Raw genomic sequence first — 14290 nt, 5'->3', positions numbered from 1 at the left:
TCTCTCTCTCTCTCTCTCTCTCTTCCTCCCCGCTTACCCGTCTCAAAGTGTTCTCCTTTTCCAGAATTAGAAAAACTCCAGCTAAGGGATTCTCCTTTCGCTTTTGCCTATTGTGGTTTGCCTAATGAAATGATTTTGATCCTTTGAAATGAGCGATGAGAAGAGTGGGTGTTTGATTCAATTCTTCTGAAGGGGCATGATGAGTTTCAGCATGGCTTGAAATGTCACAACCTTACGTGTTTGTGGGAGGAGACAGGAAATAGCAGACATACCTGGGCGTTGTATATGCTTCACATTACAACATGTCAGTCAGCAAACTGGACTCCTGTCTTATATCTTCATCATCCTGTTATCTTCTTAACTAGATGTATAATATGTTAAACATATATGGAAATTCATGAAAATTTGGCCTTAACTTCCATTTAAGTTGATTTTGAAATTGTTGTTCAAGCATTGACATTGAAATTAAAGTAGACTGTAGCCTATTTATTTTCTTAAAGGGATATTTCACCCAAAAATTTTAATTCTGTCATTATTCACTGACCTTCAAGTTGATCCAAACTTGTATGAGTTTCATCTGTTGAACACAAAAGAAGATCATTTGAAGAATGTTGGTAATCAAACAGTTGCTGGTAGCCATTGACGTCTATAGTATAGTGGAAAAATACTATGGAATTAATGGCTACCAGCAACTGTTTGGTTACCAACATTCTTCAAAATATCTTCTATTTCTTTACAACAGGAAGATCATTTCAAAAGAGGCGTAAGTTATTACATTTAAATGAAAGATTATGAACACATACTGAGAAATCTTACTCAATTAGAACACAGGTATTAAGTATATTTATTGAACATGTATTAAGAAAGTAACTTAAAGCTTGACAGATAAACCTATGTTTGACCAGTTAATTCATAGATGTTTTTAAATGACAATAAATGTCATTTTTCAAATTGTTGTAAAATTTGGCCAAAGTTTGGTCTAAAACATTTTAGCAATTTGCATATTGTCAACAAAAAATGTTTAAAAAATAAGACAATAATATTATAAATAATATAATAAAAAACTAAATTTTACTGAGAATGGTCTAAAATCAAAAAATTATGGTGAAATATTTACTAAGTTAAAGAACTTTATTGTTAAAAGTAAAAGAAAAGAGTTCAGTGACTTTCCATGTGCAATTCTGTACTAGTTAACATTTTTATTATATGTTGCTTGTGTGCAATGTATAATACTTTGTGTTACATCATCCGTGTTTCAAGTTGTTTTGCAGATCGGATATCCGTATCGGCACCCAAATTTTGCATCTGTGCTTCTCTAGTAGTCAATGTCATCTAAGTTGACTGTGGGTCTGCTCTCAAATTGTGACTCAAAGAGGAACTGACCCATTTTGTGGCTGTTTTTCATTCTTGATGTCTGGATGGGAACTCAGAGCGGCTAATGATAGTAGAAGAACAGAAGACTGAAGCAAACTAAATGCTAGGTTACAGTAGGGTTGTGACAGTGAGGAAATTTTCCCACCGGTTAATCGATGTGTGACAATACCGGTATCACTGTAGCGTATATATAAAACATAGAACTTTTATTAACAAAACAAATAAAAATACACCATGCTATAGGGAAAGCTATGCCTAATATAAAATAACAAATAACTTTATATAATAACATAAAGTTTAATAGGTATACACAACTGGAAACAAGTAAACATGTATAATATATAACCAAATAAATAAGAAACGTAGAACGTTTATTAGCAAAACGAGTAAGAAAGCTTGGAGGCACGACATACACCTTGATGTCAAATAAAATAAATAAATGACACAAAGTTTAAATAAAGTAAAATTCAGCAAACAATGTGGAACCAATTAAATAAGAAACGAATTTTTAAAAAAAAACTTCCAAAATCACCTTAGATAAACGGCAAAAGTCAGCAGGCTTTTCAAAATCCAAAATACTGCCAAACAGGCGCTTTTGCATCTAGTTTCGAAACTAAATCATCCGCCATCATCTTGTCTGTCTCCCCTCACTCTTCTTGTCAGTCAGCTCGACTCTCTCCTCACTGGAGAAATTAATTCTGATCTGTGTGATGCGACTGTTGTTCGGCACGCTGTATTGAGCAGCCGCGTTCAGTTTTTAACTGTAGTGTCTGTTCTTTTGCTGAACTAAATTATTTTTATTACTATAAAAAAAGCAAAACGACGGTGGGGGTCGGTGACGCGGTGGGCAAGTGACGTAACCGGTGTTGCGGCTTAACACCGGTATCACCGTCAACACCATCTATCGCGGCAAGCCTAGGTTACAGCTGTGTTTGTCTCTGTGGCTTTAAAACACACTGAAGCTACTGAAGCTCAGGCCAATCAAAAGCTTTTACAGTGTTTGGGGTGAATTATTTACTACTAAAACTATTTTAACTTCTTGTTTTTAGCTGCACTGTCTAAAAATATAACACTTGTACATCCGTTTTGATGTCTGTTTTTGGATCAGAAGGTACCTTTTAAATGTTCTACAATGTTATTTGACCTGTTTCAGTTACATTTCCTGTCACATATGTCAGTCTGGCCCACTCACTAGCCTGTTAGCTCAGATACAGTTTTAGACTTGGCGCCTCACTGATGTGCGGTTTATGATCTAATTCAGTACAAGCTTTCACTCAACCAGATTTTTCCTGAAAGGTATAAACCTGAACTCAGATGTGGAGTTGTACTTTTAAATCATCGCTTAACGCAACCCCAGAATGGTTTTTGGCCAGAGTTAGCTCTTAATAACTGTGCTTTTCAACTCTTTGATCGTATAACTGCAGGCTCAAGACGTAATCTTTCAGCTGTGTAACTCCAGTATCAATGTTTACATAGTCTGTCTTTGTACGTTTGTAAGTCTGTTAGCATAAACGTGCCTTTCTGTGTGTGTGCTCACATGCTGGTTAACAGCGCGTGCTTCACGTCCTTGCATGGACAAGAGAAACTAACTGGATATGAATTGTCCAGAGCGTTTACACTCACACAGGCGAAGAGAGGGAGCCGCTAGCAGTGGAAGAGAGAGCGTGGAATATTATTTCCTGTGTTTCCTGCGCTGGTTTCCGCAGTCCGCCCCTCTGCTGCTTCATTTGTGTGTCAGAGCGCTGCTGAGTGATGTGATAAGAGTCACCACAGATAGCTCTCTTACAGCTCTCCTTTCTTCATTGTCCTGCTTTTAAATTTTTTTCCCACTTTCTTGCTTTCTTGTTAATTTCCTGTTGTCTTGCCCTGTTTTAGCTTCCTTTCTTTCCAACTTTCCAACTCCTGTTTTTCTCGGTTTCTTCCTTACACTATTCCTTCTTTCTTTCCTTTTTTTCCCAGATTCCTCCTTTTTTCATGTTTTTTCCTTTAAAGCTTACTTTCTGTTCAATCTTCCTGTCTTTCCTAGTTTCTTTCTTTCTTTCCTACTTTTACCATTCTGTCCCATTTTCTTCCTATTCTGCTTCATTCTGCACTTTCTTTTCCTTCCTTTGCTTCCTTTTCACTTTCTTCCTTTTTCTGTTTTTCCCTCTTCTTTTTCAGATTATTTTCCAACTTTCTTTCTGTCTTTCCCAGGTTTCTTCCTGTTACTCTTCCTTTCTTTGCTGTTCTTTCTTTCTTTCTTTCCTTGCCTCTTTCCTTTCTTTCCGCTTCCATTTTTCCTGCTAGCTTTCTTTCTTTCCCCATTTTTCCTTTTCTGCTTCCTTTTTTCCCATTTTCCCCACTACTCATTCTTTCCTCTTCCTTTATAGCTTTCTGTTTTTCCCAGTTTCTTCCTGTCTTGCTTTTATGCCGCTTTCTTTCCTGCTTTGTTTGTCACTTTCCTTGCCTTGCCTTGCCTTGCATGCATTCTTTCTTTTTCCCCTCCTTCCTTCCTTGAAATGTGCAGTTTGGCCCGAAATAAAGAACATTCTGGAATTCCCAATGGGAAGCTCAGGACTCAAGGTCCAATTTTATTTTGTTTATTTGAGGAGGGGGGGCTTCCTGTTTATTTGTCTTTAACCCCTTCAGTTTTGACTAAGCCACCATTTGACTGTGTGTGTGGTCTGGTCTGTTCCGGCAGGACATTGTGAGTAGTTCCAGCAGCTACCCTAAGTTTAGCCACACTACTGGCTTTATTATTTACCCAGAGACTTCCTACTGTAGTGCACAAACCCAGGCCTTCAACAAACACTTCATTATTGAAGACAAAAGCTTACAGCTAATTACTGTGAGGATGAGCACGAGCACAAGCTGCATTGCCTTCGTTTATTTATAGCACACTCTCAGCAGTTGCGTTCAGTGGTTTAATAGTAATTCATTCACATGTGCTCTCAGTAGCAGCACTAATGCACAGGCTCTGATCTGATCACAGTGTTGTTATTGTAACTTTAGGGTGACCGTCGACTGTAAGTGTGAGTTTTGCTGCGGTTTTGAAAAGGAAATAGGAAGGCCTGAGAACGGATCTCGGACTCAAACAGAGGGGGGTGGGGGGGTACATGATCTGGAGGAAAGGGCCAGTTAACGGCTGTTTATATTTAACTGGCTGGAGACAGACAGCTGAGAGCGGGATCACTAGCCTGACTGGAGACAGTTTACCACCAAACACTGCAGCAAAAAATTGTGCCTTGATTTAAACTGTGCCTTGATCACCCAATAACGAAACTTCTGTCATTATTTCCAAACATGTATGCATGTATTCAAACATTTAGTTTTAACATGAACTAAAAAACTTCATGATGCATATTTGTCAGTCATACATAAATTAAACAAGCAAGATATTAGACTGTTTTAACATGAACTATTATGTTAAAAATGTATAATCTAAATGGATGAAAATTTTAAATGCAGTGATTGTGTGTGTGTGGATTTCTTATTTTATTTTTTAAAATAAGTATTCATGTGATAATTATGATACACTACTGACTCTAAATATGCTGACGTGTGTTTATTTCTTGCAGGGATGATCACGGGTTCAGTCCGTTGCACTGGGCGTGCCGTGAGGGCCGTTCAGGTGTCGTGGATATGCTCATCATGAGAGGGGCGCGCATCAATGTCATGAACCGCGGCGACGACACACCCCTGCACCTGGCTGCGAGCCACGGCCACCGTGACATTCTGGCCAAGGTGCAAACTGATTGTAGTGGATAAACGCTCACAAACACACACACACGCCTGCACCTGAACAACCACAGTGACCACAACGGTCACAGAAAGGTGTAAACAAACACACAGCTGCTAACAGCAGTTATAAATACCCACACATATAGGCCTGTCACGATAACAACTTTTTGTTGTGCGATATATTGCCCCAGAAGGAATTGTGATAAGCGATATTATTGTCATTTTAAAGACCATTTTATGCCACTGAATATATAATCATAATGTAATTGCATAATAATGCAAGAAGGGCCTACACACTTCCAAATGACAACAAACTTTTAATTTTTAAGAATATTTTGATCATGGAAATTAAGTATCAAAATATTAGATACCTTCAAAAACTTGAATAAATAGTAAATAAACATTTTCTAACAAAAAGTGCAAAGTAACAAGTACAAAAAAAAAGAAAAATGCACAAAGAACTTGTATGGAGATTTTTCCATCTACAGATTTTTCCCTGACCTTCTTTTTTCTGTAAATTAAGGGTGCACACTATTGCTGAAAAAAACAGTCACTACTTAGCAGTCAGATCCCTAAACAAGACCATATCTGCAGATGAAACTTTTTTTGTTGAAGCATTTTTTAAATTTGAACTAGCACTTCATGATTACACCACGTTATGTATGAGAAGCTGCAAAAGACACAGGCGCAAGTGGAATGTAAAAAACACGGTGACAATCATTTTTAAGTAAATATAATGGCCGATATATTGCGTCACCAAAAATGATTGAGGTCATGTACATATATTGCGCGATAAGTCGATATATTGATTATTGCGACAGGCCTACACACATACAAACTTTAAACACTTAAAAAGGAATACGGAACTGACAATTTCCATTTTATGCCTTTTAGTTCCATAAAAAGCATTTTGAATGAATCTTTTTGTATTTGCTGTTTTGGGTACTGAATCATATTGTTTGTGTTGTCTAGCTGATCCAGTGTAAAGCAGATACCAATGCAGCAAACGAGCACGGCAACACCCCTCTCCATTACGCCTGCTTCTGGGCCCACGACCTGGTGGCAGAGGTTAGTTTGAAGCTCCCTCTGCTGGGATAAATGAGAAACTCTCGATTGTTTGGATGTTGTTTTCCATGCAGTTATAATGAATGGGGACTAGAGCTTTCAAACACTATAACATTATCATAAAAGTGGTTCACATGGTTCTTGTGCACTATATTTTTCTGTAGTCTTCTGAATCCATATGATAATATAGTGTGGGGAAAATACATAAATTGATTTAAGTGAAAGAAAGATATTTTTTTCAAATTTTTAAGTTCTTTACCATAAACACAAAATTGGATTTTGGTCTGTTCCTCACATAAAGCTTTAGTACGTTTTCAGAAGACTTGGAATATAGCACACAAATATAGCATCATATTAACCACTTCCGTGTAATTTTTATTGACATAATTTCTGAAGCACAGTAGTTCCAGTTCATTTTTATTGTATCTAAAACTGTGTTGTTATTATTAACTAAGAATAAAACTATTAAAATCACTTTTGTCAATTGAAAGAAAGCTGAAATAAAGTACAATACAAATATTAGATGAAAAAATAAATGATGGAAATATTAAAGGGAAATAAAAAAAAGAATACAAATTACACATGCAAACAAACGTACTAAATCTTATTACTAGAATTAAAATGGAAACTAAATATATAAAAATAATAGCTAATTCAAAAAGTATAACATAAATAGTACAATGGTATATACTAGGGTTGTGCGATATGGACAAAAAAAACCTATCTCGATTTCTTTGATCAATTTTGCGATTTCGATTTTAAAAAATCGTGCTGTAAAGCGATTTAGAAATCGCGCAAGCTCAAATCGCGATTTTATGACGATTTCGATTAATCGCACAGCCCTAGTATATACATAATACTAAAATAACACTGATCGGAAAGGACAAACACTACATTACCTTTTTTCCTTTAACATTTGAGCAGAATTACCTTTGAAATGTTTAAACATTGACATTCAGTGCTATTCAAAAAATAACAATGCCATTTTAATCATAGCAAATATGTTATCGTTCATATTCTCTCCAGGATCTGGTCAATAATGGTGCTCAGGTGTGCATCTGCAACAAGTATGGAGAAACTCCACTAGACAAGGCCAAACCACCGCTTGCCGCACATCTGAAAGGTAAACTGTTTCTTTAATAATGTAGCAAATGTAATGTAAGCTGTAGATTTGTTGGAAGGGCTGTTTGCTAACATTGCCTCAAAGATTTCTTTCTGTTATAATATGTTCCATCAGCCCTAATAATTCTGTTGTGTTTATGAATCAGAGCTGGGGGAAAAACAGGGACAAAGCCTGACCAAAGTTCCTTTCAAGGACACTTTCTGGAAGGGAACCACTCGAACGCGACCACGTAAGCACCCTCAGAACATCTGATTCTCATTTACATTCATAACGTAGATGCTTTGGCAAACAAGCATTTTAATGTCATTCAGCGTAACGGTGTATAGATTGCCTTATGAAATTATATGAATTGTCCACAACTGAGGTTTGATTATTGTATATTTTTTCCCATGATGCCTGCAGGTAATGGCACACTAAATAAACATGCTGGCATAGATTATAAGCAGCTTTCCATGCTGGCCAAGATCAACGAGAACCACTCTGGGGAGGTAAGCTCATGTACCAAACCAAACCACAATAAGTACCCATTTATTCCCAGTGTTTATGGCAACACTGATGTCTCTGCTCTCTCTCTGGCAGCTGTGGCAGGGCCGCTGGCAGGGCACAGAGATTGTGGTCAAGATGCTGCATGTACGGGACTGGACTACAAGAAAGAGCCGTGACTTTAATGAGGAGTACCCTAAACTAAGGTGATGAACCGCCAGTCCAGTGTGCCCACATTACACATTAAAGAGACAGTTTGCACAAAAATTAATATTGTCATCAGGTACTCACCTCATGTCGTTCCAAATCAGGGTAAATATAGTTAACTAAATCCCTAAAAAAAACATTTTTGTTAACTGAAATAAAATATAAAAGAAATGTTCTTTTAATTATTTATTTTTAACTTGATGTACTGAAATATCTAAAACTGAAAACATAAAAAAATAGACAAAAAAAATAATAAAAATGACTAAATTACTAAAACTTGAACTAAAATTTAAATGAAAACTAAAAATATAAAGAAAAAAACATTCAAAATAGTAATAAAAACTATAATAGTAGTTTTATGTAATTTTATTGATACTAAAATAACACTGTTCCAAATCTGTATTGCTTACTATCTTCTGAAGGCCCTAGTCACACTTGAATGGAGCCAGAGCATAAAAAGCAACAAAAAAATCCATGACTCGTGCACTGAAGTCATATGATAGCTTTGTGTGACAAACATAACACAATTTAAGTTGCCATTCACTGCTAATTTGCTGCAACTGGATCATTAAAAATCATTCAGGCTGATTTTGAACGGAATCAACTGATTTCAGACTCAAGATTAGACTCAAAAGAGTGATTAGTTCACAAAGTTGGCTGATTTGGAACTAGAATTGTAAGAATATCAGATTTTCACGACACGATTATCATGGACTAAAGAATTTGTGATAATATATTGCGATCTATTCCCGCTAAAATGTCATTTAAAAAAGGGGAAAATCTTGGTGAAGTTTTTAATCTGTGAAATGTCTCCATCATGTTTGTGGTCTGTTGTTTCTGTGTGTTCATGTGTCCCTCTCCACCTTGGTGTTTCCCCTGTTGTAGAATCTTCTCCCACCCAAACGTGTTGCCCATGTTGGGGGCGTGTCAGTCTCCACCTGCCCCTCATCCAATCATAATTACACACTGGATGCCCTATGGCTCCCTTTACAATGTGCTTCACGAGGGGACCAGTGAGTAAAACACATGTCTCACACAGACCATTTGGTGTTTGTTAGCTTCATTTGAATGTTATTGAATGTTAGAAATATGCTTAATTGCTCTTTCAATTCTGGACATGACATAAAAGAGGAAGTCTTTTTTTCTGACTCATCATGAAGTTAAACCTAATTCTTAAATTTAACTTGAATTTAAGTTAAACCCACTCAATCCTTCTCCTGTATCTTCCTCGTTCTTTTGTCCATCTAGACTTTGTTGTGGATCAGACGCAAGCAGTGAAGTTTGCTTTGGATATAGCGTGTGGAATGGCTTTCCTGCACACACTGGAGCCCATGATCCCTCGGCATTATCTCAACAGCAAGAGCATCATGGTGAGGAACTTAAAGCAGACATTTCCTGTTAATCTTGGTTTCTACAACTTTGGGTTTTTTCCAGAGTGTCTATTCCTGTTCTACAAGAGAGCATGAAGATGTGTAGTTACGAGCATAGCTCTAGATTCATTTCCACAGACTTTAGATACTCAGGGTTAACCGGTGATTGCAAAATACAAGTTCAAGGTTTGTTTATTTGCTGTCATGGTATGTGAAACTGATTCAGTGGAACTTGCCCTCCATAAATTTAGTCTCAGTGGATAGACCACTGTGAACAGGAACTGCCACAAACAGTCTCAGTTCTCTGTGAAGTTTCTGTGCATCCCGTCACTAGTTCAGAGTTTCACATTGTGGAGTAATGCAGTGAAAGTACATTCTTTGGTAGTGTTTTTTTTATTGCCTCTTAAAAGTTTTGGAGTAACAGACATCAATGGTCTGTAATGTCCAATGGAAAAGTCAAAATGTAAAGGTCACGATCAGTTTAAAGCACAATGGTCAAGTAAAGCCAAGCCCCAACCAAACGACTTCTCAAAATGCTAATAGCTGTACTGGTCACATTACATTACACACCAGCAAAAACCTGAGCTTGTCCTAACTGACTGTTTCATGCTAACATCCTAATGAATCCGTTCTCATTGATTCATTGACATCAGATTGATGAAGACATGACAGCCAGGATAAGCATGGCAGATGTGAAGTTCTCCTTCCAGTGTCCCGGCAGGATGTACTCTCCCGCATGGGTGGCACCTGAAGGTACTGTTCCTTTCCTTCACTCTCTGAATTCGTAATTTCAAACTTCAAGAAGATTTTACATTATCCACTTTATTTGTCTAAGGTATGATCACATTAGTGAAATTTCTATGAATTTTCTCAGGCAAAAAAAGTTTCATTGTCTATTGTCAGTTGTGTAGCAATCAGTCGTGAAGCACAGCTCACACAAAAGTCACATTCAAACCAAGCAGCTTTCTGTCGGTCAACGCTGCAATTCTGTATGACCAGCTTGAACCCATTGTGAAATTTTGCCCAAAATTTACAAACGCGTGGATTCCTTTTGAAATGACTGGATTTTACCTGTGGAAATTTGCAGAACAGAGGTAAATGTGACTGCACCTTAAACAGGACATTTTGATTCACTGATAGCTTAACATCTCGCTTCACGTCTCGTCTCAGCCCTGCAGAAGAAGCCAGAGGAGATTAACCGGCGCTCTGCAGATATGTGGAGTTTCGCTGTGTTGCTCTGGGAGCTCGTCACCAGAGAGGTGCCCTTCGCTGACCTCTCAAACATGGAGATTGGCATGAAGGTGAGACGATTCTATGACTTTGGAAAGCAAGAGCCGAACCAAAAAGTTTTGGGGTGCTTGGGGCAAAAATAAACAAAAATGCTCCCCAAATTGAAGATACAGTGGCAAAAAATGCCCCCGCAAAGTTAAACTAAAATTATTACGGCCGTCACCATTCTTGTGAGAGTGCTGAACTCAGTGAACTTGCAATGAACTCATTAAGCACTTCAGTCATGGGGAATATTCTTTGCTCGCTTTCTGAATAAAATTTATTCCCAAATTCGTTACTAAGATAACCAGTGTGAAGAGGTATATAATGAATTCTGTTAACCAACATTACTAATCATTATTACAATATCAAGGGCAGTAATTGACAATGATTTTTGTTATAATATTCCAACCTTTCACTGTTGCTATTCTGATTGGTTGATTGATTTAATTAATTTATTTAAATATTTGACAAAAGTTCAAATGCACCAGGAAATCACTTGTAAGTGGCAACTGTTGACTCTTAAAGGAATAGTTCGCCCAAAATGAAAATTTGCTGAAAATTTACTCTCCTTCAGGCCATTCAAAATGTTGATAAGTTTGTTTCTTCATTTGGAATAGAAATTTAACATTACATCACTTGCTCACCAGTGGTTCCTCAGCAGTGAATTCACAGCAGGAAAATTCATTTCTGACCCTGGCTATCCCTTCTCTCTTCATTAGGTGGCACTAGAGGGACTGCGGCCCACCATCCCGCCGGGCATTTCGCCCCACATCTGCAAGCTAATGAAAATCTGCATGAACGAGGACCCTGCCAAGAGGCCCAAATTTGACATGATTGTGCCCATCCTTGAGAAGATGCAAGACAAATGAAACGGCCCTGCTGGACGACCCCCGCAAACACTGAGTTCACAGTATTGCCTTAAAATTCACCACTCACCAAAGTGCTCTATGCCACTGTAGCCCTCTGCTAAAGAAAAATGCTTTGTGGAAACGCTGTTGAACATTTTTAAAAGCCATGTTCTCATTATCGCCTATATTCTTATATGCAATCATTGAATAATGACATGTGTTTGTGCATATAAATGTTCATCAGTCCTTTTCTATAGCCATTAAACAGGAAGTGGTGGCCGCAACAGTCCTTGGACGCAGTGAATGTACAGTAAAATTAGTTTTCAAATCCACTCCCACATTTTATGCATCCTTTTGCTCATTTCACTCCGTTAAAAAGACATCACAGGTCATTTCATCAGCTTAAAATCAAAATAATTTGCAAATGTGTATACAACAGCCATTGTTAGTATTTAAAGCATCGTGCCATTGTCTTTCACTGTGCGTTTTCTTTGGATTGTCCCTGAAAATAAAAGTCGATAGGCTGAGTTTGCCTGAGATTTGTTTAAAAAAAAAAAAACGCTACAATAATGCAATGGCTAATGCCAGTTTTATGCCTTATGCAAAAAATTAACCAAAATATGAAGTGCCCATAATATCATGATTGTACTGTCTCTCTCATAGCAGGGAGATACATATTATAAAAACATGTGATGTTAGATTAAGGTACCATATGTTCAAAGGAAGAGCCATTTACACACGTCACATCAAATGCGAGAACTCGCTTGCCACATGCATGATGAGTCATGTCTCTTCTCCTTGCTCCAGAAATCTACATATTGACTTGATCCATACAAATGCATGATTGCTACGTCCTCTGTTGTTACTAACACTCCTCCTGCTCCTGTATTCTAATTTACATTACATGTTAAGCATGTTACATCTGAGAGATTTTTTATACTGTATACAAATATTAGTGTTTTTTCATGGGCGTTACATTAGGGAGCCCATGAGTGCCTTTATTTTTTTGCTTTTCTAAACACTACATCTATTTCCTTCTTTATTTTGCTTTTACTGTGTTCCTCTTTTCAGCTAGCCATTGTATAATAGGAAACCAAGAGACGAAAACAAGCATACTTGACATGCATAAATGTATCCTTTTTTATTTCAGTGTTTCTTTTTACGTTTTGAAAAGCAAACAGCGATGATAATGAAAAACAGACTGATTATCTAACTTATGCTCACTGTTTTCTGACCCTGTGAGGTTTTTAATGAAACTTTATGTGGCTTTTCTTTATTCTTTATTTTGGAGATTTGGGCTGTTTATATTTTATTCATGATAACTAAAGTTTACTAAAGGAAAATAAGAACAAATAAAATGTTTTGGCCATGCTAAATGCTTCAATCTGTGTCGGTCATAAAATTAATTATTGGGTTGTTGACATGAAATAATATAAAGCAATGCCAGCAGTGTGTTGCGATGTGATATGCTATAAGCTACTTCTAAATAAAGGGCTTTTTAATTTTTTTTAATTTTTGTATAATTATTCAATGGAGTCATGAATAGCATTTTTATTTACCTGAACAATATATATGTGTGTCTATATCTATCTGACTACCTGTATATACAGGTGCATCTCAATAAATTAGAATGTCGTGGAACCAGAAGGCCAACAATTCACTAAAAATGTTTTTTTTATTGGTCTTATGAAGTATTCTAATTTGTTGAGATAGTGAATTGGTGGGTTTTTGTTAAATGTGAGCCAAAATCATCACAATTAAAAAAACCAAAGACTTAAACTTTGAAGTTTAAGTCTTGAAGTTAAAAATGGTTTAACTTTTCCATGACATTCTAATGTATTGAGATGCACCTGTATATTCGTATAAAAGTAAAATTTGAAGGTCATGTTTTTGGTTACGTCACATTACAAAATTCCTGAATGATAGTTACACACGTTTTTTCAAATGGCAATATTATTTTTAAACAAAACTGCTTCACTTACAATATTTTAAAGCGTATGCCATCCATTTTTGTCTTTTAAGAGGTTTTTGTTTTGCTTTTTCCATATACAATCTCTGGGCAGTCTATATTTGAATAATTTAATAGAATAGACGTCGAATTATTGTACAACATACTAATATATAAAATATTATTTTAGTTTCATGTTTACAAAAGCGATTGGCCACGTGATTTATCAGCTGCGTTGTCAACATGTCACGTGATCCGTCAGCTGACGGTATATAAACTGGTCAGTCGCCCGGGACGTGTATTGTCCTTTTGTACAGTCTATGTATTGTCAAAACAGACAAGTGACGGACTCCTCAAAACACAGATTAGTATTCACAACCGCCTTAAAAGACGCGGATTCGCGTTATTTTGATTCTTGTTTTATTTATACATACAGCCCAAGCGTAAACACTACTTATATTTAAAGACGGTAAAGACTTCACATGTTCTTCCGGGGGATTGATGAGAGTTTACCACTGCAGTGTAGCTCATCACGCGTCCAGGATGAAGCGTCCAGTGTTTGGGGTCTGCGCTGTTTTCACAGTCTGGATTTTGTTTTCGGCGCCGTCGGGTTCCTCATACCCTCTTGAAGTAGGAACAGAATCGGCCAAGCTGAGTTTCGTGGAGGTTGGTCAGCTTCAGCTCGGGTTCAGCTGGCGCAACATGTCCTGCGCGGTGTGTGAAGCGATCTTCGCCACGGTTGACATCGCGCTGCTGGTGAGACAAACCTCTGCTTATTGTCTATTATAAATTCCCCTGGCTTTATGTTGTAATAGAAGTCGCCTTATTTGCTGTCATTTGCAAAAATGCTGTCATCGTAGACTGAAAAAACGTTATAACT

General features: G+C 37.1%; 2 protein-coding genes across 3 annotated transcripts in view; both read left to right on the top strand.

Moving 5' to 3' along the window:
* LOC107701121 (integrin-linked protein kinase) overlaps nucleotides 1-12979 on the top strand; it is a 29492-nt gene extending 16513 nt beyond the window's left edge. For both annotated transcript variants that reach the window (XM_016503059.1, XM_016503058.1), the window contains 11 exons: nucleotides 4932-5097; nucleotides 6067-6162; nucleotides 7186-7282; nucleotides 7428-7511; nucleotides 7685-7770; nucleotides 7862-7971; nucleotides 8858-8985; nucleotides 9221-9342; nucleotides 9996-10095; nucleotides 10513-10643; nucleotides 11334-12979. In XM_016503059.1, the coding sequence (XP_016358545.1) occupies nucleotides 4932-5097; nucleotides 6067-6162; nucleotides 7186-7282; nucleotides 7428-7511; nucleotides 7685-7770; nucleotides 7862-7971; nucleotides 8858-8985; nucleotides 9221-9342; nucleotides 9996-10095; nucleotides 10513-10643; nucleotides 11334-11483 (1270 nt within the window). In that variant the 3' untranslated portion in view covers nucleotides 11484-12979. The remainder of the gene's footprint in view (nucleotides 1-4931; nucleotides 5098-6066; nucleotides 6163-7185; nucleotides 7283-7427; nucleotides 7512-7684; nucleotides 7771-7861; nucleotides 7972-8857; nucleotides 8986-9220; nucleotides 9343-9995; nucleotides 10096-10512; nucleotides 10644-11333) is intronic.
* Nucleotides 12980-13672: 693 nt separating this feature from the next.
* Nucleotides 13673-14290, top strand: part of LOC107701086 (sphingomyelin phosphodiesterase-like) — a 5024-nt gene continuing 4406 nt past the window's right edge. Inside the window, exon 1 of the mRNA XM_016503018.1 lies at nucleotides 13673-14166. Within this exon, the coding sequence (XP_016358504.1) occupies nucleotides 13912-14166 (255 nt within the window). The 5' untranslated portion in view covers nucleotides 13673-13911. The remainder of the gene's footprint in view (nucleotides 14167-14290) is intronic.

Source organism: Sinocyclocheilus anshuiensis, unplaced genomic scaffold (assembly GCF_001515605.1).
Source record: "Sinocyclocheilus anshuiensis isolate Anshui unplaced genomic scaffold, SAMN03320099.WGS_v1.1 scaffold907, whole genome shotgun sequence".
NCBI lineage: Eukaryota > Metazoa > Chordata > Actinopteri > Cypriniformes > Cyprinidae > Sinocyclocheilus > Sinocyclocheilus anshuiensis.
Note: the sequence above shows the minus strand (reverse complement) of the source record. Positions and strands in the feature narration are given on the sequence as shown.